General features: G+C 45.6%; 2 protein-coding genes across 3 annotated transcripts; both read left to right on the top strand.

Annotated features, from left to right (window-relative positions):
• The first annotated feature begins 591 nt into the window (after positions 1–591).
• On the top strand, positions 592–4,538 carry pim2 (Pim-2 proto-oncogene, serine/threonine kinase). Its single transcript, XM_061075096.1, has 7 exons — positions 592–743; positions 1,535–1,635; positions 1,975–2,025; positions 2,548–2,750; positions 2,856–3,025; positions 3,121–3,297; positions 3,408–4,538. The coding sequence occupies exons 1-7, from the start codon at positions 689–691 to the stop codon at positions 3,551–3,553; spliced, it is 903 nt and encodes a 300-aa protein (XP_060931079.1). The 5' UTR covers positions 592–688; the 3' UTR covers positions 3,554–4,538.
• A 1,705-nt stretch (positions 4,539–6,243) lies between these two features.
• slc35a2 (solute carrier family 35 member 2) lies at positions 6,244–19,603 on the top strand. Of its 2 annotated transcripts, none has more exons than XM_061074555.1 (6): positions 6,244–6,575; positions 8,622–8,804; positions 9,057–9,208; positions 10,269–10,391; positions 13,863–14,425; positions 19,281–19,603. In XM_061074555.1, the coding sequence occupies exons 1-6, from the start codon at positions 6,512–6,514 to the stop codon at positions 19,306–19,308; spliced, it is 1,113 nt and encodes a 370-aa protein (XP_060930538.1). In that variant the 5' UTR covers positions 6,244–6,511; the 3' UTR covers positions 19,309–19,603. The 2 variants fall into 2 exon arrangements, with proteins under 2 accessions (XP_060930538.1, XP_060930537.1); XM_061074554.1 differs by lacking the exon at positions 19,281–19,603 and adding an exon at positions 15,011–16,693.
• Positions 19,604–20,203: the final 600 nt, after the last annotated feature.

The raw sequence follows: 20,203 nt of genomic DNA, 5'->3' as shown, positions 1-20,203 counted from the left end.
GAGAGGTTAGATTCTGTTAGGGTTAATTCAGGTTAGGTAACATTACCTATGTTTACGCTGGGTGTGAGTGTGTGTGTGTGTGTGTGTGTGTGTGTGTGTGTGTGTGTGTGTGTGTGTGTGTGTGTGTGTGTGTGTGTGTGTGTGTGTGTGTGTGTGTGTGTGTGTGTGTGTGTGTGTGTGTGTGTGTGTGTGTGTGTGTGTGTGTGTGTGTGTGTGTGTGTGTGTGTGTGTGTGTGTGTGTGTGTGTGTGTGTGTGTGTGTGTGTGTGTGTGTGTGTGTGTGTGTGTGTGTGTGTGTGTGTGTGTGTGTGTGTGTGTGTGTGTGTGTGTGTGTGTGTGTGTGTGTGTGTGTGTGTGTGTGTGAGTGTTTCCCGGCAGCAGCTCGCGCGCGCCTCGCTCTGAATTCTCTGAATTCCTCTCGCGGGTGATTAATATTCATAAAGCTTGAATCTGATTGGCTGCACGGTTCAAAACACTGAGCACACGTCTCGATGCTGATTGGACAGCAGAGAGTTGAGTGGGCGTGGTCCAAGGAGCACATTTATAAAGGCGGAACAGACGGTGCCGTTGATCAGAGTCGTCAAAAGTTCACAAGTTCGATTTCCCGTTTGAACGGTTGTACCACTGAGCAGGATGAAGAGCTCCCGCCTCTAGAGACAGAGACCCCCCACACACACCCCACCACCGACATGCTGGAGAAGAGGGCCACGGAGTTCAGAGAGGAGGAGGAGAGAGGGAAACACGGTGAGCACAACTACACAACTACACACACGCATACAACAACACGTAGACACAGCAGCTGAGGAAGAAGAGGGAGAGAGAGGGAAACACGGGGGGAACAACCACACAACTACACACAAACACACACACACACACACACAACAACACAGCAGCTGAGGAAGAAGAGGGAGACACAGTGAGCACAACTACACAACTATACACAAACACACACAGCAGCTGAGGGAGAGAGAGGGAAACACGGTGAGCACAACTACACACACACACACACACAACATCACATCAACACAGCAGCTGAGGAAGAATAGGGAGAGAGAGGGAGACATAGTGAGCACAACTACACACACACACAAACAACAACACAACAACTGAGGAAGAAGAGGGAGACACAGTGAGAACACAACTCCGTCTTAAACACAACAACTTAGATAGAACTTAACAACACCTGTTCTCAGTGAACATGAATTTACTCATTTAATTAAATGAATACAAATAATTAGAAAAAATCTTAAATCCACTTTCATGTTTTGTTTTGTCTAAAAAATTATTTTAATATAAAGAGAGAAAAGTTTAAATGTGCAGTGTGTTCACTGAACTTTCATCACGTCTCACTGCTCGTTCACTTTCCTTATTGTTGAGGTTAAGGTGCAGCTCAGGTATTTTGTTTACAACCACAGGAGCAGGTGGATTTACTGTGGGGTGTGTGTGTGTGTGTGTGTGCGTGTGCGTGTGTGCGTGTGTGAGACAGAGAGAGAGTTGATGTGTGTTCTCATGGTGTTGTTCTCTCTCCTCCTCAGGGAAGGAACTGTTCTGCAGCCAGTATCACTGCGGTTCTCTGCTCGGCCGAGGAGGATTCGGTTCTGTGTTCTCAGGTCACCGGCTCTGTGATGGACTGCAGGTCAGAACACACACACACACACACAAACACACACACTGCTCATTTCTACATATTTTATGTTTTTGTTTTGTTTATTCTTTCGTGGTTTATTCTTGTATTTGCAGTAAACAACATCTTTAGTCTCAATTTACATGAAATTAAAGTCCAGAGAGAAGGAAAATTAAAAAATCGGATAAAAAGAGAGAAGAAGAAGATTAAATAAAGATATGTACATATAATCTGAAGCACACTGTTTAAAAGTTTACTTTATTTCAGTATATTATATTTAAGTAGATTTAAAGGTTGTTTTTGTATTCATTATAATTAGTAAAACACCATTTTCCTTCTTTGTCTGCGCAGGTTGCCATTAAACAGATTTCCAGTGACAGAGTTCAGCAATGGGCCAGACTGGTGAGTTATTATCATATTGATTATGTATTTAATTTGTTCATTATATTCCATCTGTGGTGTTCAGGAGGAAGGAAAACTCAGAAACAAAAATTGATAGAGTAGAAGCTCCGCCCTCTGCTGGACTCTCAGGGGAACTACAGCTGCAGGTGTTTGCCCTGTGATGTCATGGGCCAGTTTATGACTCAGGGATTTTCCCTCTGTTACAAACTTAACCAAGGGAACCCCCCCCCCCCCCATTCACCCACCCACCCACCCACCCACCCACCACATCCTCCTTCACAATAAAAGCACCTGGACAAACACCTGCAGACGATGACTCAGAATTAAATATCCAGAGGAACCAAACTGACATTTAGTGACATTTGAAAAAAAAATCCCCCACAGGAGATGTCGTAACAGAAAACTTTGAGGTTTTAAAATTTAATTAAATAAATCTAAATCACATTTACAGCAGGAAATCTGAGAATAACCTGTAGAACAGAGATGACTGTGATGATGATTATAAATCCTCTGCTCCCTCAGCCCGGCGCCGGTAGCCCCGTTCCCATGGAGATAGCCCTGCTGGAGAGGCTTTCGGAGGTCGAAGGTCACAAAGGAGTCATCTCCATGCTGGACTGGTTCGAGGTGGAGGATCAGGGCTTCCTGTTGGTGCTGGAGCGACCACCGACGTGTCAGGACCTGTTCGACTTCATCACCGAGACGCTGCCTGAACACCTCGCGCTCAGGTGCTGCTCCACGCCCACGACTCTGTTCACTCACCAAATCACAAGATGACTGATCTCAAGGCACTTTGCATATCGAGTTGTTAAAGTTCAGCTTGTCTCCCTCAGGTTCTTCCGTCAGGTCGTGGAGGCGCTGCAGGTCGTCCACGCTCACGGGATCGTGCACCGAGACATTAAAGACGAAAACATCTTGGTCGACACGAGGACACTTGACGTCAAGATCATCGACTTCGGATCCAGAGCTCGGCTCAAAGAGACGCTGTACAGCGAGTTCGAAGGTAAAGAGGCGGAGCTTTTCCACCTGTAGACAGATCACATGGAGGTCACATGACCAGAGATGTAACGACACGCCCCTCTCTGTCTTTCTCCTCAGGGACTCGGGTGTACAGTCCTCCGGAGTGGATCCAGTCTCAGTCCTACCACGGCGTCTCTCTCACCGTCTGGTCTCTCGGCGTTTTGCTCTTCGACATGGTGTGTGGTGACATCCCGTTCGAGCGTGACCAGGAGATTGTGGCGGCCACGCCCATTTTCACCAGACGGGTCTCCAAAGGTGAGCACAGGCTCCGCCCATCACTCTGACCTGGTGAAATCTGATTGGGTTGAACCTTTTTCTTACATTGCATCACCTTTAACAACGACCCCATGTCCCCTTTCTTCCAGAATGCCAGTCTCTGATTCGCTGGTGCCTCTCGTTCCGTCCCGAGGAGCGTCCGACGCTGGAGGAGATCCTGAACCACCCCTGGATGGAGGAGGGGGGGGGGGACCTGCAGGACGACCACAGCCCTCTGCCCAGTCCGTCCCTCTGACACACGTCCCTGAACGCCACCGAACTCTTTACGCCACAGGCTGACACGGCTCAGCCAGCAGGGCGGCGACACAAACGAAAACCTCACAATGGACTTTAAAGGAGCAGGTCGTGTTTTTAACTGCTGGAGGATCAAACTGTTTATTTCTGCCTCAAATTCAACGTCTGAAATCCCTGAAGTTCACGTGTCTTTGAACTCAGCGGCAGAGTCACAAACGAATCTGTTAAACGAGAATGTACGGAGAAAGTGAAGCAGCTGCAGGAGGAAGAGAAAAGTGTTTATTTAAGTCTGACTATTTATCTGAATGCAGCAGGTTCAGAGGTCCTGTCTGATTGGTCGAGACTGACCTCCACTTTGGTCATTTATTGATCAGATTATTTATTTAGTTTTTCAGTCACTTTACTGATAGTTTTACGTCGTCTGTTGTAAACATGAGGAAAATGGAGGAACGCGTGACAAACAGAAATACGGTTTTGTACAGATCATCAAAATTTGAAATCAAATGAGAATATTCACCTCCTTGGATTAAATACAAGAGACATGTATTGATTTAAATATGTTTCACTATTTTGATCAGTTCAGCAAATGAGAAGAACACTGATGTTTTCTCAGTAAAACCTTTGTGTCAAAGGGGAGCTGCAGCTGGTCTGTGGATGTTTGACTCTGGATTTTCTCCATTTTCCTCCCGTTGCTCAGACGACTCAGACGTTTACAGAAAAGTGTCCTGACTGACAGAAACGTTTCTGCAAGTGATTCAGAAACGAAACAACAAAGAAGAAATGTTTTTTAGTCTGAGTTTCCACCTGCGTCCTCCGTTCTGACGAGGATCAGGTCTCAGGTTCGTCATGTAAGTACTTGTGTATTGTTCAGGGGTCAAAGGTCAAAGTGGCTCGTCGTCACTTGTTTTTGTTTATTTACATTAAATAACAATCTGGATCAAGAGAAAAAAGATCCAACGTTTGAATAAAAGTTTCTGTTTTCATCACATTGTGTCCTGGTTCTTGATTCAACAGTAAAGTCTCATCACAAGCAAATGTACTGGAAGTGCTGCAGTGCCCCTACTGGCGAGGTTTTATAACTGCATGGGGAAAAAGTTCAGTCAGATAAAAGAAATACTCATAAAGAAGCTTAGTAATTGGTTTAATATTCTTTTAATAGTTTTAGCTATTGTATTTAATTTTGGAGCATTCAGTGTATTTTCTGAAGTCACGTTTGTCAGAAGAATCGTTCTCTTATTCAACGTTTTTTTTCATTATCAACACCTTTTATTTTTCTTTAATAATCAATGAAACCATGATTATTAAAGTATTGTTTTAATTTAAAGTGATGAAAAAGAAGAAGCACCAGTGTTTCCCAGGTGAACTGGTTTCATCAGAACTTTCAGACTGGCAACCTTCCCCTGCAGCTTCATGTTAAACAGCCTCAGACTGCAGTTCTCTTTTCCACCAACAGGCGGCGCTCGACACCAGCCACGTCTGACAGGTGAGGTGTCACCCAGCAGCCAATAGGATTCGTCCCTGGTCAACATGAGGGAGAACAAGGATGTGACTGTTGGACTGTTTGCAGGGTCAGAGAGGAGGAGGAGGAAGAAGAGGTCTCACTCCGACCGTTTATTCAGGCGCCAAATCTGTTCAAACCTTCACCTCAAGTAACTGATGTACAACATTGATAATCTGGAGTTCAGTGCAGGTCTGAGAGAAGTTTAACAGACATAAAGATAAGATAAGATAAGATAAACTTTCTTTACAGCAGCAGAAGGTCAGAGTGAGGTCGACAAGAAACGTGGGAAAATATAAAAATACAATAAACAGGCAATAAGATAGAAAAGGAGAATAAGTACATAAAATACAACTTTCACTATAGTCAGAAAACAATACTAGTAAAGAAACATACTTAGGTAAAATAGAACCATAAACACACGTTTTTACAGTGAAACCCACAATGTCAAAACACTACATAACAACAAAACACAACAGGATGAACTTGTACATTTCTACATTTTATATATAACTGCAGTTTGTAAATTCTATCATCAGCGTTACTAATTAATAATAAATATAATGAAAATTCCTCCAGAATACGTACATTTTCACCACTTTCTAACTTTTCTGCAAATTTTGGTAAGAATTTGAGCCCTCAAAAAGCCAATTCATTTGCCTGAATAATAATAATAATAATAATAATAATAATAATCCTTACAATTTCAATAGGGTGTCACCTGACCTTTGATGTCAGTGCTCGGGCCCTAATAATAATAAGTACAAGTACATCAAAGTAAAAATGTGGAATATGGCCAAAATGGCCACTAAATGCAAAATAGCAGGCTTCCTGTTGTGTTTTTCCACTTGCACCTAAAAGCCAATTTATTTGCCTGAATAATAATCCTTACAATTTCAATAGGGTCTCACCTGACCTTTGATGTCAGTGCTCTGGCCCTAATTATCCAATAATTGATACATTTTATCACTTTATTGGGCCAGTTGATTTGACAGATGCTAAAAAATACAGTTATATTATTCTTATTATTTATACTATTATTATGTTGTTCGTAAATTTGTACTACTTATATTTTGAATACAGGACTAGTAGTAGTATTTGTTTTTGTAGTCTTTCAGTGAAAGGCCCGAGTACTTCCGGTTGTGTGTTTTTTCCCTCCGAGTGGCTCCTCCTGTCACCAGAGGGATCTCAGCTGTAGTTCTGTTCCGGGACACCGCAGCTCCTCCACGGTGTCTTCTACTCTCATGTCCCCGGTTCGTCCCCTCCGTCTCCTCGGTCCACAGCCCCGCTCCTACCCGCCTCCCCGAGCACTCTCCCCGGACTGAAACAGGAAGCTCTCCCCGGGGCTCGGTGCTCCGGCTGGGTCTGAACTGAGCCGGGGCTAGCTGGGAGGCTAGCGGGGTGTTAGCAGCGCAGCGGCCGGGAGAAGGCTCGGTCCGGTCGGACACAAGGAGCCGAGCTATGGGAGGAGGGAGCCACAGCCAGGCGGTGGAGGAGAAGACAGCGACCCGGGGCCAGAGTGAAGGTGAGCCGGGGAGGGGCCACAGCGGAGAGCCGGGGACACCACGGCCCGCTGGAGGAGGGGGGGCAGTGTGTCTGTGTGTGCGTTTACTTATGTGGGTGTTTGTCTATTTGTACATGTGTGTTTGATTGTGTTTGATTGTGTGTGTGTGTGTGTGATTTTGTATACATATGGGTGTGTTTGTGTGAGAGAGAGGGTGAGTGTGTGTCTGTGTCCTCCTCTATTCAGCAGTGTGTTTGTTTTCAGGTGTGGTTCAGTTGTCAGAGAGCTGGTGACGTTGTCACTCAATCTCACACTCAAACACACACACTCAAACACACACACTCACACACACACTCACACTCACACAGACACACTCACACTCTCACACACACACACACACACTCACACTCACACTCACACTCAAACACACACACTCACACACACACACTCACACACACACTCACACTCACACACTCATGTCAGAGGTTCGAGACGCATCTTGTAAATCTTGATTCTCTGGTTCGACCGGTGGATCATGAACAGTCTGTGGCTGAAGCGCCCTTGAGCAAGGCAGGCCAACCCTTGAGCAAGGCAGGCCAACCCGACCCCAGGTTTGTGTTGTTACTCGAGCGCCAGGTAAACAAAGGCCGTCCCAGTCTGAAGAGAATAAGACAAACTTTGTTCCTGTTAAACCAGTCAGAGTCTGTGAGGAGGACGAGTCTCAGTGATGGAGAGAATAACTTGTTTCTCCATCAGAGCTGAAGGAGCTCTCTCTCTCTGATGAACATCTGGGGTTGTCGGTTAGATGCCTGTTAATTCCCCCGGCACGTCCTCAACCATCAGGAGCTGGTTACTGTCCACATGCTGTCGACCACGTGAGGAACAGACCATGAAAACAAAATGTAAAGTGAATGAAGATGTATCTTCTGTCGTCTGAAGCTTGGGGCAGATTGAGTTGAAACAACTTCCTGCTTCACGCTTTGATCCAATGACAAAAAATAAAACGGTATCGTGAGTTCAACGGTTTTCATAAATCCAAATCCTAATGTTACCCAAAAGCTTCTTTGTTGAACATTGTCGGAGCAGCGTATTCACCACCATGACCCCATAAGACTCTTTACTGAGAAGAAGAAGTGACCTTAAACTAAACAGCTGCTGGATGTGATGGTCACATTTAGGGTTGCAAAGGGGCGGAAAGTTTCCGGTAAATTTCCGGAAACTTTCCGGAAACTTTCCATGGGAAGTTAAGCTCGGGAATTATGGTAATTTTGAAAAAAAAAAAATACGCAAATGAAACGCTGAGCAATAAAAACATCGTTCAAAACTCTATTTTAAAGATGTATGGAACGTTGAGTTTCAACCCTCCACTGTGCATTCTTCCATCACATGCACAGATAACTCCCAGCATCCTTCACTCTACAGCAGGGCTATTGAGGCCTGCTGTAGAGTGCAGGACTAGTCAGGTAAGTTTCCATGATATTACTGGGAAAATATATGTGCATGCTGATTGAGGATTGTTCATCTGTTCATCTAGCCTATTTCCATTCATTTATCCATCAATTGTAAAATATTTTTACAGACGATTCCAATTGTTTGGCTAACTATTTATATCTGGCATTGCATTAGTGTTTTTTTACAAACTTTTTTCTCATCTTATTCTACAGAACAATGCCACCTGCACTATCTCATGTGTGGAGACATTTCACCTCATCCAATGTAGAAGGAAAGGCTGTGTACTTTTGCAAATACTGTGCAAAGACCTATGTTAAGAATGACACAACGATGCAGAAGCATATAGTCAAGTGCCCAAAGTTTCCTCAGGGCTCAAATCAGCCTATGACAAAACAAAATGTTTATATTTATGTCTGTATATGACAAGGTAAACACAGTTAGTATAAATTACCCACAACATTTCCAGTTTGTTCCCGTTTATTCCCGTATATTCCCGTTAATTCCCGTGGAAAGTTTCCAACTTTGAATATTCCCGGAATTTTGCAACCCTAGTCACATGTCACATGTCGGCGTGCTGGTGTCTCATTGGACGATGTGTGTGTTTGTGTCGTGCAGTGAACAGACGGCTGAAGTACGTGAGCCTGGTCGTGCTCGTGTTCCAGAACGCGTCGCTCATCCTCAGCATCCGATATGTGCGCACGCTGCCGGGCGAGCGCTTCTTCACCACGTCGGCCGTGGTCATGGCGGAGATCCTGAAGGTCCTGACGTGTCTGCTCATCATCCTGCTGCAGAAGAGACGTGAGTTCATCAGACACGCTGAGGGAACTACACGTCCCAGCATGCATCTCCTTCTTCTGTTTGTTTTCAGATTCTTGCTTTTACTCTTCACCGGTTTGTTCTCGTGACTTTAGGTCTGACTTTGCTGAATCGTTTTCTCGTATCTTTGAATGAATAAAGCAGCTGTTTTGTTTTCTGATGTTTTATTGATTCAAACATTAATGATGAATAAAGAAGAGGCCTGTGATTCGGCGTCTGTCTCTCTGTCCTCAGTGAACGTGAAGAAGACGGTGTTGTTCCTGCTGGACGCCATCGTGTATCAGTACAAAGACACTCTGAAGCTCTCCGTCCCTTCACTCATCTACACGCTGCAGAACAACCTGCAGTACATCGCCATCTCCAACCTGCCCGCCGCCTCCTTCCAGGTCTGACACAGGCCACGCCCACAGGACACGTCTTACTTTTTCACCTGCTGTCACCTCCTCTCCTGTCCCCTCACCTGTCTCCTCTCCTGTCCCCTCACCTGTCTCCTTTCCTGTCCCCTCACCTGTCTCCTCTCCTGTCCCCTCACCTGTCTCCTCTCGGGTCCCCTCACCTGTCTCCTCTCCTGTCTCCTCACCTGTCTCCTCTCCTGTCCCCTCACCTGTCTCCTCTCCTGTCCCCTCACCTGTCTCCTCTCCTGTCCCCTCACCTGTCTCCTCTCGGGTCCCCTCACCTGTCTCCTCTCGGGTCCCCTCACATGTCTCCTCTCCTGTCCCCTCACCTGTCTCCTCTCGGGTCCCCTCACCTGTCTCCTCTCGGGTCCCCTCATATGTCTCCTCTCCTGTCTCCTCACCTGTCTTCTCTCCTGTCCCCTCACCTGTCTCCTTTCCTGTCCCCTCACCTGTCTCCTCTCCTGTCCCCTCACCTGTCTCCTCTCGGGTCCCCTCACCTGTCTCCTCTCCTGTCTCCTCACTTGTCTCCTCTCGGGTCCCCTCACCTGTCTCCTCTCCTGTCCCCTCACCTGTCTCCTCTCGGGTCCCCTCACCTGTCTCCTCTCGGGTCCCCTCACATGTCTCCTCTCCTGTCCCCTCACCTGTCTCCTCTCGGGTCCCCTCACATGTCTCCTCTCGGGTCCCCTCACATGTCTCCTCTCCTGTCTCCTCACCTGTCTTCTCTCCTGTCCCCTCACCTGTCTCCTCACCTGTCTCCTATCTCTTCACCTGTCTCCTGTTTCTTCACCTGTCTCCTCACTTGTCTCCTGTCTCTTCACCTGTCTCCTCACTTGTCTCTTCACCTGTCTCCTCACTTGTCCCCTCACCTGTCTCCTGTCTCTTGTTACCACTTCCTGTCTGTAGCTGTTAGCCCATTGGACGTAAATCACACAGAACTGAACCACAGGAGGAAAGCGTGTATTTGCAGGGGACTATTTTCAGCTGCGGATGAATCTCCATGTTGGATGAGTGTATTAAATATCATCTATGATGACGTGTGTCTGTCCCTCAGGTGACGTATCAGCTGAAGATCCTCACCACAGCTCTGTTCAGCGTGATGATGCTCAGGAAGTCTCTGTCCAAAGTCCAGTGGGTTTCTCTGCTGCTGCTGTTCGCTGGAGTCGCCATCGTACAGGTACCTCCTGTCCCCTAACCCGTCTCCTCTCCTGTCCCCTCACGTGTCTCCTCTCCTGTCCCCTCACGTGTCTCCTCTCCTGTCCCCTAACCCGTCTCCTCTCCTGTCCCCTAACCCGTCTCCTCTCCTGTCCCCTCACCTGTCTCCTCTCCTGTCTCCTCTCCTGTCTCCTCACCTGTCTCCTCTCCTGTCTCCTCACGTGTCTCCTCTCCTGTCCCCTCACCTGTCTCCTCTCCTGTACCCTCACGTGTCTCCTAACGTGTCTCATGTCTCTTCACCTGTCTCCTCACGTGTCTCCTCTCCTGTGCCCTCACTTGTCGCCCATCTCTTCACCTGTCTCCTGTCTCCTCATCTGTCTCCTGTCCCCTCACCTGTCTCCTGTGTCCTTACTCCTGTCTCCTCACCTGTCTCCTGTCCCCTCACCTGTCTCCTGTCTCTTCAACTGTCTCCTCACTTGTCTCCTGTCTCTTCACCTGTCTCCTCACTTGTCTCTTCACCTGTCTCCTCACTTGTCCCCTCACCTGTCTCCTGTCTCTTCACCTGTCTCCTCACTTGTCTCTTCACCTGTCTCCTCACTTGTTCCCTCACCTGTCTCTTCACCTGTCTCCTCACTTGTATCTTCACTTGTCTCTTCACCTGTCTCCTCACTTGTCTCCTGTATCTTCACCTGTCCCCTCACTTCTCTCCTGTCTCTTCACCTGTCTCCTCACTTGTCTCCTTTCTCTTCACCTGTCTCCTCACTTGTCTCCTGTCTCTTCACCTGTCTCCTCACTTGTCTCCTGTCTCTTCACCTGTCTTCTCACTTGTCTCCTGTCTCTTCACCTGTCTCCTCACTTGTCTCCTGTCTCTTCACCTGTCTCCTCGGTTGTCTCCTGTCTCTTCACCTGTCTCCTCACTTGTCTCCTGTCTCCTCTCCTGACCCCCATCTCTTCACCTGTCTCCTCACTTGTCTCCTGTCTCCTCACTTGTCTTCTGTCTCTTCACCTGTCTTCTCACTTGTCTCCTGTCTCTTCACCTGTCTTCTCACTTGTCTCCTGTCTCTTCACCTGTCTCCTCACTTGTCTCCTGTCTCTTCACCTGTCTCCTCACTTTTCTCCTGTCTCTTCACCTGTCTCCTCACTTGTCTCCTGTCTCCTCACTTGTCTCCCATCTCTTCACCTGTCTTCTCACTTGTCTCCTGTCTCTTCACCTGTCTCCTCACTTGTCTCCTGCCTCTTCACCTGTCTCCTCACTTGTCTCCTGCCTCTTCACCTGTCTCCTCACTTGTCTCCTGTCTCTTCACCTGTCTCCTCGGTTGTCTCCTGTCTCTTCACCTGTCCCCTTACTTCTCTCCTGTCTCTTCACCTGTCTCCTCACTTGTCTCCTGTCTCTTCACCTGTCTCCTCATTGTCTCATGTCTCTTCACCTGTCCCCTCACTTGTCTCCTGTCTCTTCACCTGTCTCCTCACTTGTCTCCTGCCTCTTCACCTGTCTCCTCACTTGTCTCCTGTCTCTTCACCTGTCTCCTCGGTTGTCTCCTGTCTCTTCACCTGTCTCCTCACTTGTCTCCTGTCTCCTCTCCTGACCCCCATCTCTTCACCTGTCTCCTCACTTGTCTCCTGTCTCTTCACCTGTCTTCTCACTTGTCTCCTGTCTCTTCACCTGTCTCCTCACTTTTCTCCTGTCTCTTCACCTGTCTCCTCACTTGTCTCCTGTCTCCTCACTTGTCTCCTGTCTCTTCACCTGTCTCCTCACTTGTCTCCTGTCTCTTCACCTGTCTCCTCGGTTGTCTCCTGTCTCTCACCTGTCTCCTCACTTGTCTCCTGTCTCCTCTCCTGACCCCCATCTCTTCACCTGTCTCCTCACTTGTCTCCTGTCTCTTCACCTGTCTTCTCACTTGTCTCCTGTCTCTTCACCTGTCTTCTCACTTGTCTCCTGTCTCTTCACCTGTCTCCTCACTTGTCTCCTGTCTCTTCACCTGTCTCCTCACTTTTCTCCTGTCTCTTCACCTGTCTCCTCACTTGTCTCCTGTCTCCTCACTTGTCGCCCATCTCTTCACCTGACTTCTCACTTGTCTCCTGTCTCTTCACCTGTCTCCTCACTTGTCTCCTGCCTCTTCACCTGTCTCATCACTTGTCTCCTGTCTCTTCACCTGTCTCCTCGGTTGTCTCCTGTCTCTTCACCTGTCCCCTTACTTCTCTCCTGTCTCTTCACCTGTCTCCTCACTTGTCTCCTGTCTCTTCACCTGTCTCCTCACTTGTCGCATGTCTCTTCACCTGTCCCCTCACTTGTCTCCTGTCTCTTCACCTGTCTCCTCACTTGTCTCCTGCCTCTTCACCTGTCTCCTCACTTGTTTCCTGCCTCTTCACCTGTCTCCTCACTTGTCTCCTGTCTCTTCACCTGTCTCCTCGGTTGTCTCCTGTCTCTTCACCTGTCTCCTCACTTGTCTCCTGTCTCCTCTCCTGACCCCCATCTCTTCACCTGTCTCCTCACTTGTCTCCTGTCTCTTCACCTGTCTTCTCACTTGTCTCCTGTCTCTTCACCTGTCTCCTCACTTTTCTCCTGTCTCTTCACCTGTCTCCTCACTTGTCTCCTGTCTCCTCACTTGTCGCCCATCTCTTCACCTGTCTTCTCACTTGTCTCCTGTCTCTTCACCTGTCTCCTCACTTGTCTCCTGCCTCTTCACCTGTCTCCTCACTTGTCTCCTGTCTCTTCACCTGTCTCCTCGGTTGTCTCCTGTCTCTTCACCTGTCTCCTCACTTGTCTCCTGTCTCCTCTCCTGACCCCCATCTCTTCACCTGTCTCCTCACTTGTCTCCTGTCTCTTCACCTGTCTCCTCACTTGTCTCCTGTCTCTTCACCTGTCTCCTCACTTGTCTCCTGTCTCTTCACCTGTCTCCTCACTTGTCTCCTGTCTCCTCTCCTGACCCCCATCTCTTCACCTGTCTCCTCACTTGTCGCCCATCTCTTCACCTGTCTCCTCACTTGTCGCCCATCTCTTCACCTTTCTCCTCACTTGTCTCCTGTCTCTTCACCTGTCTCCTCACTTGTCTCCTGTCTCTTCACCTGTCTCCTCACTTGTCTCTTGTCTCCTCTCCTGACCCCCATCTCTTTACCTGTCTCCTCACTTGTCTCCTGTCTCCTCACTTGTCTCCTGTCTCTTCACCTGTCTCCTCACTTGTCTCCTGTCTCCTCACTTGTCTCCTGTCTCTTCACCTGTCTCTTGTCTCCTCTCCTGTCTCGTCACCTGTCTCCCGTCTCAAGTGTTAAATTTCTCTATCTTTATTATAATTTTTTACTTTATGTCAATTTCCCTTTTCTCTCTCTGGTTTGAGTATTTCTCCGTGTTGTGACTCGGTGAGTCGCTCGTGAACTCGTGTTCGGAAGCGCATGAAAGTAATGAAGCATCAAATTATGACTGATGGTGCTTAGTGTGTGAGTGAACTGACGGCTGGTCAACGGTTGATCTGATTGGTCGATCTCTCCGGTGCAGGTGCAGCAGCAGGAGGGGAACAAGGAGGCGTCGGACGGCTCCAATCAGAACTACATGGTGGGTCTGATCGCCGTGGTGATCAGCTGCCTGTCCTCGGGATTCGCTGGCGTTTACTTTGAGAAGATCCTGAAGGGGACCTCGGCCTCCGTGTGGGTGAGGAACGTGCAGCTGGGGATCTTCGGCATGGCGCTCGGCATGCTGGGACTGTGGTGGAACGACGGCCCGGCTGTTGCCGAGCGCGGCTTCATGTTCGGCTACACCGACATGGTGTGGTGCGTCATCTTCAACCAGGCGTTCGGCGGGCTGCTGGTGGCTGTGGTGGTGAAGTACGCCGACAACATCCTCAAGGGCTTCGCCACGTCCTTCTCCATCATCGTCTCCACGGTGATGTCCATCTACCTTTTCAGTTTCCATGTGGACCTGCTCTTCACGGTAGGGGCGGGGCTTGTCATCGGTGCTGTCTACATGTACAGCCTCCCCAAAGCGCCCGGCGGCGGCTCCTCGTCATCATCGGTGTTACCGAAGACAAGTGGAGTCGATGAGTTGGAGGCGTTTCTGCCAAAGTCAGTGCTGGTGAAGTGAAGCGCTCTGTCGCTCTCTCTCTCTCGCTCGCTCTCCCGCTCTCTCTCTCTCTCTGTGTGGTGATGCTCACTTCCTGTCTTCTCTCGTCGGAGTTAGAGGTAAAATTGCTGAGTTTCATCTGCTGCTCTCTCTCTTACCTGCGCTCTGTAAAGGTCTGCTCCTCACTGAATCATAATCCTCACCTTCCCCCCCCGACCATCTTTGACCTCCTGCTCATTTGCTCCTCCTACGTAACGCCACCTACCCCCCCACCTCGTCTGAGAACATGTAATGATGGTGTAGGGAGGAAAGGAGACGTTTTTTTTTCCTCTTCATCTTTTAAAACTACTCACCTCTTTCTGATGGATCTATGCCGCCTCCTTCCTTCTCCTCCTGTGATTGACAGGACAAAAGAGGAGGTGAGAAACTCCTCGCTTTCCAGCTGCGACTCTGCCCGCCCCCCTCTGCGGGGGGAGGAGGAGATGTAGGAGGTGAAGAAGGAGTGCAACGATCCAGATGTTTCTTCCTCACTTCTGCTTTTTTCTTCTAATATCTAACCCCATGTCTTTCCTCACCCTCCTCCTCAGACATAATGGAGATGGCGTGACTCCTCCCCCTTCGTCCACAGCACAGTCCAACTGCTGAAAGCACATCAGCAGCAGGAGGAGGATGAGGAGGGGGAGTAGGAGGAGGAAGGAGATGCTGTGTCTCAGATACCCTGACAACCATCTGACTGTCTGTCTCCTGTGTAATCGCCCTCTCTGCCTTAAACTCTTCACTAACTGAATGAACAGAGGAGAAGCCTTAAGCTGATTATAGATAATATATTGATTATCATTGTTGTTGAAGATGAACCAATCGAGCGTTTTCACTGTGCAGCCGACACACGAACAGCTGCAGCTCAGACGGTTGTGAACATCAAGACTGAGACCAAACATTCAGTGTCTAAAAAGTCTGAAAACGGAGAAACGTGTCCATCACAGTTTCCCTGACGACTCCTAAAGTTAAAATAATCATTTGTTGAAAAGGGACGTAGATGGTTAAACTCTAAAACTTCAGTTTCTGACGATGAAGACGATTGGTGTGTTAACCAGACAGAGGCTCCGCCCACACTTTTACATTTTACTTAGCTCACCACCGTTGCTATGGTTACAGCTGCCATCCACACCACTCTGGACTTTTCCAGCCTCTGAATCAGAGACTTTTATAAACGCTGGTGGTCTCGTTTTAGTTTGAAAACTCTGGGTTCGTGCTTAAGTCTGGACAAACAGAAACTGAGATGCCCACGTCCACCTTCTGATTGGTTCTTATCAGTCACATGACTCGACCACCAGTGTTGAATACAAAGCGTCGCTAACACTTCCTGTCAGTAACAGTTCCACCTCGTCGTCGCTCAGAGAAAATAAATCCCTGCTCTGTTCCTTCTCCAGTCCACTTCCTGTTCACATCACATGACCAGTGGATGTGACTGGTTGTTAAAAGTTAAGAGATGATGTGATGATGCAACACGAGGTCATCACCTGTCGGTCATGTGACGTAATGTTGAGGAACTAAAGGTGAAAACATCAGTGATTTTAATCCTCATCAGTTTCGTAATTTTAAATCCTAGATTGTTCAAATATACTCGATCGCATCAGAACTTTGTGTTCGATCTCAACACGGATGTTTTTATGTGTCACACCTTTTTTTAATTGAATGATTATTTATCAATTGCTCTCATGACTGTGCTCCATTGATCGTGTTGGTTTCTGACCCGGAGGCGGGGCTTTGTCGTGGGCGTGTTGATTTTGATGCACAGTGAAAACGTCTCGCGGATCGATACAGTTTCCCGTGGGTTGGTGTCTGTGCTGCGGCGCCGGTCTGCAGACGCACTGTGTGCTCGGTGCCTTTTCCTCTCATCTGTACAGAAGCCATACGCCGTGTGGTCGCTGAGACGTTCACGCCAACGTCGTCTTTGTTCTGCTTTCGATGACCGAACCAGCTCGTCCCAACACCTGAAGGTGCTGAGCTCTGTTCAGTTTGGCGAGCAGGTGCGACGGCAGCTGACGGAATGTGCTCGTTGCTCGGAGCACCGTTAATTCACCAGTCACAGTAATCATAATGTTTGTTCTCACCAAAACTGTCCTGCTGCAGGCGTCTCGTTGAAGACGACGTCCTGCGGCGGTGTCCTGAATGTTCTTCTGCTTGTGTGTGTGGATCATAGTCCAGGTGGATGATGGGAAGTTGTGTTCCTGCTTCAGTCGAGCTGCTTCTTGGCGTTTTTATGTTGTTTGACTTTTTTGGGGGGGGGTGGGGGGGGTTTATTGTTGTTGTTTTTTTGTCTCCAGATCGATTGAAGTTGATGACGAGTTTAACGCGAGAATCTGTTTTTAATCTGGGCGTGGTTTCCACTGATGGTGGTGGAGGTGGGCGGGGCTAACACTACACACAGACGACGCTCTGTTTAAAACTGACAGAAACACAAAAAGACAGAAATTACGTCATTTTCTGAGATTAATATTTGTAGTAATAAGATGTTTACCTTTTGTTTACGTGCAAATATCTCATCTGGAAAACAGTTTGACTTTGTTCTTATTTGATTACTCACAAGCTTGATTAGTTAAACTAATTACGCTTCATCACTTTCTGAATTTCCATCAAGTTTGTCCATTTATTGATTCTCCTTTGTTAAATTTTAAGTTTATAATGATTAAATCACCAGAGAATATTCAACACGTAAAAATCCCTAACTTTATTTTCTGATAAACGATCTTCAACTTGTCAAAATCTGGTTTTCATTTAATACCACAACAATTTGAAGAAATAGAAATTATCTCCCTCTGCTGGTGCGTTTACTGAGTCTCTCCCAATAAAGTTGTAAAGTTGAAACTTTTCTTGGACCAAATAAGAAAAGTTGGTATTATTTTCCCCTAAAAGATTTTGTTTGATCAAACTATATCAACCTGCCGAACTGAAACATTTTAAAAAGCACAGTGATGAATTATTATTATTTTTTTTTAAATTTCATCTCAACGTGAAATAACAGAATTTATTAATGCGTCAAACATTTTATTCATATTTATTTTATAATGGCTTCATTTTTCCTTCACTTCGATGTTGAAAAACTTTTTGTGTTTTTCATCAGAATATGTTTACTTTTAATTTAATGAATCAAACTGTGAAGGGATTAAAAAATATAAATTATTTTCATATAGTTATTTTCTCTTTTTTTTAAAGTAAGACCAGGCAGTTTGTGTCTGCTGGGAAAGACTCTAAGTTCTTTATAACCATGTCACTTGTTTTATTTTATGTGGAAATAAAACGGGCTGTTGATTTATTTTCTCGGTGGTGGTGAACAAACAGGCAGAGGAAACGTAGCAGGAAGCTTCTGTGATGACCAATCAGAGCTGCTCTTCTCCGTTAAGTTAGAAAAATATAAAATATGATCAGATTTATGAAAGAGTCAGATTTTAAGATTCAGCCGTCACTGATGGCAACAACTTTGTTTTATTTGAGTTAGGAAGCCAAGAGCGGTCGTTGCTTTGGATCAGTTGTCTTGGGTTTAATCATATATCTATAAGCATAACATATGTGTATATATATATGTGTGTTAGAGTTGGGGGTTAGAAAAGATTTTCAGTTTTTCAGTCATCACAAGATAATTATCACATCTTAATTTAACAAGTTAATATTTATAACTCTTTCCGCTCAGGGCTTCCGTTAATAAGCCTTTTTTTCTTCTGTTGTAAAATTTGAACAAAATATTGACATTAAAGAAATCTATGAATTTTTAGAATCTACAAATTTTTTGTTTCATTCCAAGTTTTGCACAAAACTCATTAAATTGATTAAAATACTTTGAATTTAATTTGAAATTCTGTTTTGACAAATTCTGTTTTTTTTTCTGTTGATTAATTTTTATATATATATATATATATATTTTTTTTTCTGGACCTGTTCCAGCTGAGGGTGTTGAGCGCCACCTGCTGGCGCTTTGAAAACATCCTGAGACTGAAGTAGTTTTCAAACAACTGTGGGAGGATTTGTTTTGTCTCACCGGATCTTTTTTAACTTCCTCTTCCTGCCTGGAAGTGATTTTGATGAAATATGTGTGACAGATTCATCACTGATCAGTTATTTTGCACTTTGATTGTTGATTCGTACCAATGCCTCTGAATTTGTACATAACTTCTCTTGGTAAATTTTTATATAAACAAGGATATGGACTCAAAAACTCTGGAGTTTGTCTTAATTTGTAGGAGACGTGCAGGAAGTTTCCCTCTAATTTACCTTCACATCTGCATGTGTCTTCTGTTTCCACATAGCGGTCCAGTGTATATAAAGACTATCAGCGACTATATATAAAGACAATCAGCCACTATATAGAGACCAACAGTGACTGTATATAATTAAAATGCAGCAGGGGGCACCCACCATTTATCTTTATGAACTGACTTCTACTATTCATCAGTGGATTAAAGGGTTTTCCTTTAAATGTTGTAAGTAAAATAAAAGATGTCATTAAAAACAGTTAGTTACTGTAAAGTTATGACATTAAGATCAGCTGATGAACTCATATCATCTGACTTCTACTCTAGCGCCACCATGAGGTTGACACATGTGGTCTTGAATTAAGGGAAATTTAGTCTTATCCTACAAACCTGGTTGAAGTAGAACAGTCTTACCATCATCTTGCTTCTCTCTCTCTCTCTCTCTCTCTCTCTCTCTCTCTCTCTCTCTCTCTCTCTCTCTCTATCTCTATCTCTATCTCTATCTCTATCTCTATCCCTCTCTCTCTCTCTCTCTCTCTCTCGCTGTATCTATTTATTTATCTATCTTCTATCTTCCTCCCTCACTCCTGCTGTATCTGTCGTTCAGGTCTGCAGGTAAGGAGAAAGGATCCTGAGAGGACGAGTGGATCTGAGAGACGTCTGATGGACATTTGGACAAAAAGCTGCTGAGCTCTCAGAATGACTGAAAATCTAAACCTGGACAATACAGTGTTATTTTAATTTTCTTATTTACTTTATTTTTGTTTTTATTCGTTATATATAAGGTCACATGCATCATTTCAAAATAGTTGTTTAACATTTAAGATATTTATTATTGAAAGATTAAAGTGCCTCATTTAAAGGGAAATTCTGACCACAGGTTTTATTCTGAAAGTTTTACAGTATTTTTAAATAGCTTATATATGATAATTGTTTATTTTCTGTTAAAATACTTTTTTAACTCCTCAACAGGTTGTGAATGTTTTTTCACCTCTGTGCCTTAAAAGTCTCCAGAAAGATTTCAAACTGTTATTTATCTTGATGCAGTTCTTTTTATTATTTATTAAAGTGTTTGATCAGTTCTCTAAAAACATTAAACTGATTAAAAAAACTCACATTTTGTTTTTTTCCTCACACTACGGTGGCCCTGAAGGCTCAACAAGCTCTGACGTCAGAAATCACATGAAGACTCATCTTCAATCATCTGACGATTCGAGAACATGAAGAGAAACTGCAGGAATTTTCTTTCTTTCATTGTGTAACTCTCTGAATTTGGGTTCACAGGTTTATTTTTGTTTTGAACGGTTTTTTAATTGATTCCTCAGTCGATCAGATTATTTCAGTGAAGAATTGTTTTTTATTCAGGTAAAAAAAAGATGAAATATTGGTTGTAATTTTATTTAGTAGCCACCAGGAGGCGACAGACACTGCTTTAGTACAAGTCTCCATCCTGAGGCTCAACGAAGAAGAGAAGCAACATAAATAAACAACAGGTGAATTATCAAAGATTAAAATAATCTCAAATCAGGA

Source organism: Limanda limanda, chromosome 7, assembly GCF_963576545.1.
Source record: "Limanda limanda chromosome 7, fLimLim1.1, whole genome shotgun sequence".
NCBI lineage: Eukaryota > Metazoa > Chordata > Actinopteri > Pleuronectiformes > Pleuronectidae > Limanda > Limanda limanda.
This window is presented reverse-complemented; position numbering and strand designations above follow the sequence as displayed.

Bases quoted from the DNA above. Each gene is read 5' to 3' on its own strand.
- pim2 (XM_061075096.1), top strand. From the start codon at position 689: ATGCTGGAGAAGAGGGCCACGGAGTTCAGAGAGGAGGAGGAGAGAGGG. The intron at 2,026-2,547 runs GTGAGTTATTAT...CTGCTCCCTCAG, and splicing joins TTCAGCAATGGGCCAGACTG to CCCGGCGCCGGTAGCCCCGT. The intron at 2,751-2,855 runs GTGCTGCTCCAC...TGTCTCCCTCAG, and splicing joins CCTGAACACCTCGCGCTCAG to GTTCTTCCGTCAGGTCGTGG.
- slc35a2 (XM_061074554.1), top strand. From the start codon at position 6,512: ATGGGAGGAGGGAGCCACAGCCAGGCGGTGGAGGAGAAGACAGCGACC. The intron at 6,576-8,621 runs GTGAGCCGGGGA...TGTGTCGTGCAG, and splicing joins GACCCGGGGCCAGAGTGAAG to TGAACAGACGGCTGAAGTAC. The intron at 10,392-13,862 runs GTACCTCCTGTC...TCTCCGGTGCAG, and splicing joins CTGGAGTCGCCATCGTACAG to GTGCAGCAGCAGGAGGGGAA.